Below are 384 nucleotides of genomic sequence, written 5' to 3'. Positions count from 1 at the left end.
ACAACTTTGTTGTGATTTGGCGCTATATAAATAAACTGAATTGAATTAAATTGAATTGTTTCAGCCCGGTGTTTAGGTGCGATATGTTACAGAAACCGACCTCTTTGTGTACTTTGGTCCGGCTTTTGATCTCAGCCACAATCATTCCCACGATGCTCCCCCTGAAGGTGGCAGCGAGGGAGAAGAACTTCTTGTTGGAGGTGATGTCTTGATACCATGACTCTGGGTACCTGGAATCAAACAAGAGAGCAGAACTGTGGATTTCCTTACATTGAGTGTCATACGATGAACATCGTATGACACTCAATGTAAGCCGGACATCCAGCGATTAAAATCATAAACCAAAGTTTACAATGATCTGTTACCTTTTAAATTTGTTTATTG

General features: G+C 40.6%; 1 protein-coding gene across 1 annotated transcript in view; it reads right to left on the bottom strand.

The window, feature by feature from the left end:
* nat15 (N-acetyltransferase 15 (GCN5-related, putative)) overlaps positions 1-384 on the bottom strand; it is a 9,840-nt gene that overhangs the window by 6,513 nt on the left and 2,943 nt on the right. Inside the window, exon 3 of the mRNA XM_037689334.1 lies at positions 101-230. Coding sequence (XP_037545262.1) covers positions 101-230 — 130 coding nt within the window. The remainder of the gene's footprint in view (positions 1-100; positions 231-384) is intronic.

Source organism: Nematolebias whitei, chromosome 15 (genome assembly GCF_014905685.2).
Source record: "Nematolebias whitei isolate Nwh7 chromosome 15, NemWhi1, whole genome shotgun sequence".
Classification (NCBI taxonomy): Eukaryota; Metazoa; Chordata; class Actinopteri; order Cyprinodontiformes; family Rivulidae; genus Nematolebias; species Nematolebias whitei.
Note: the sequence above shows the minus strand (reverse complement) of the source record. Positions and strands in the feature narration are given on the sequence as shown.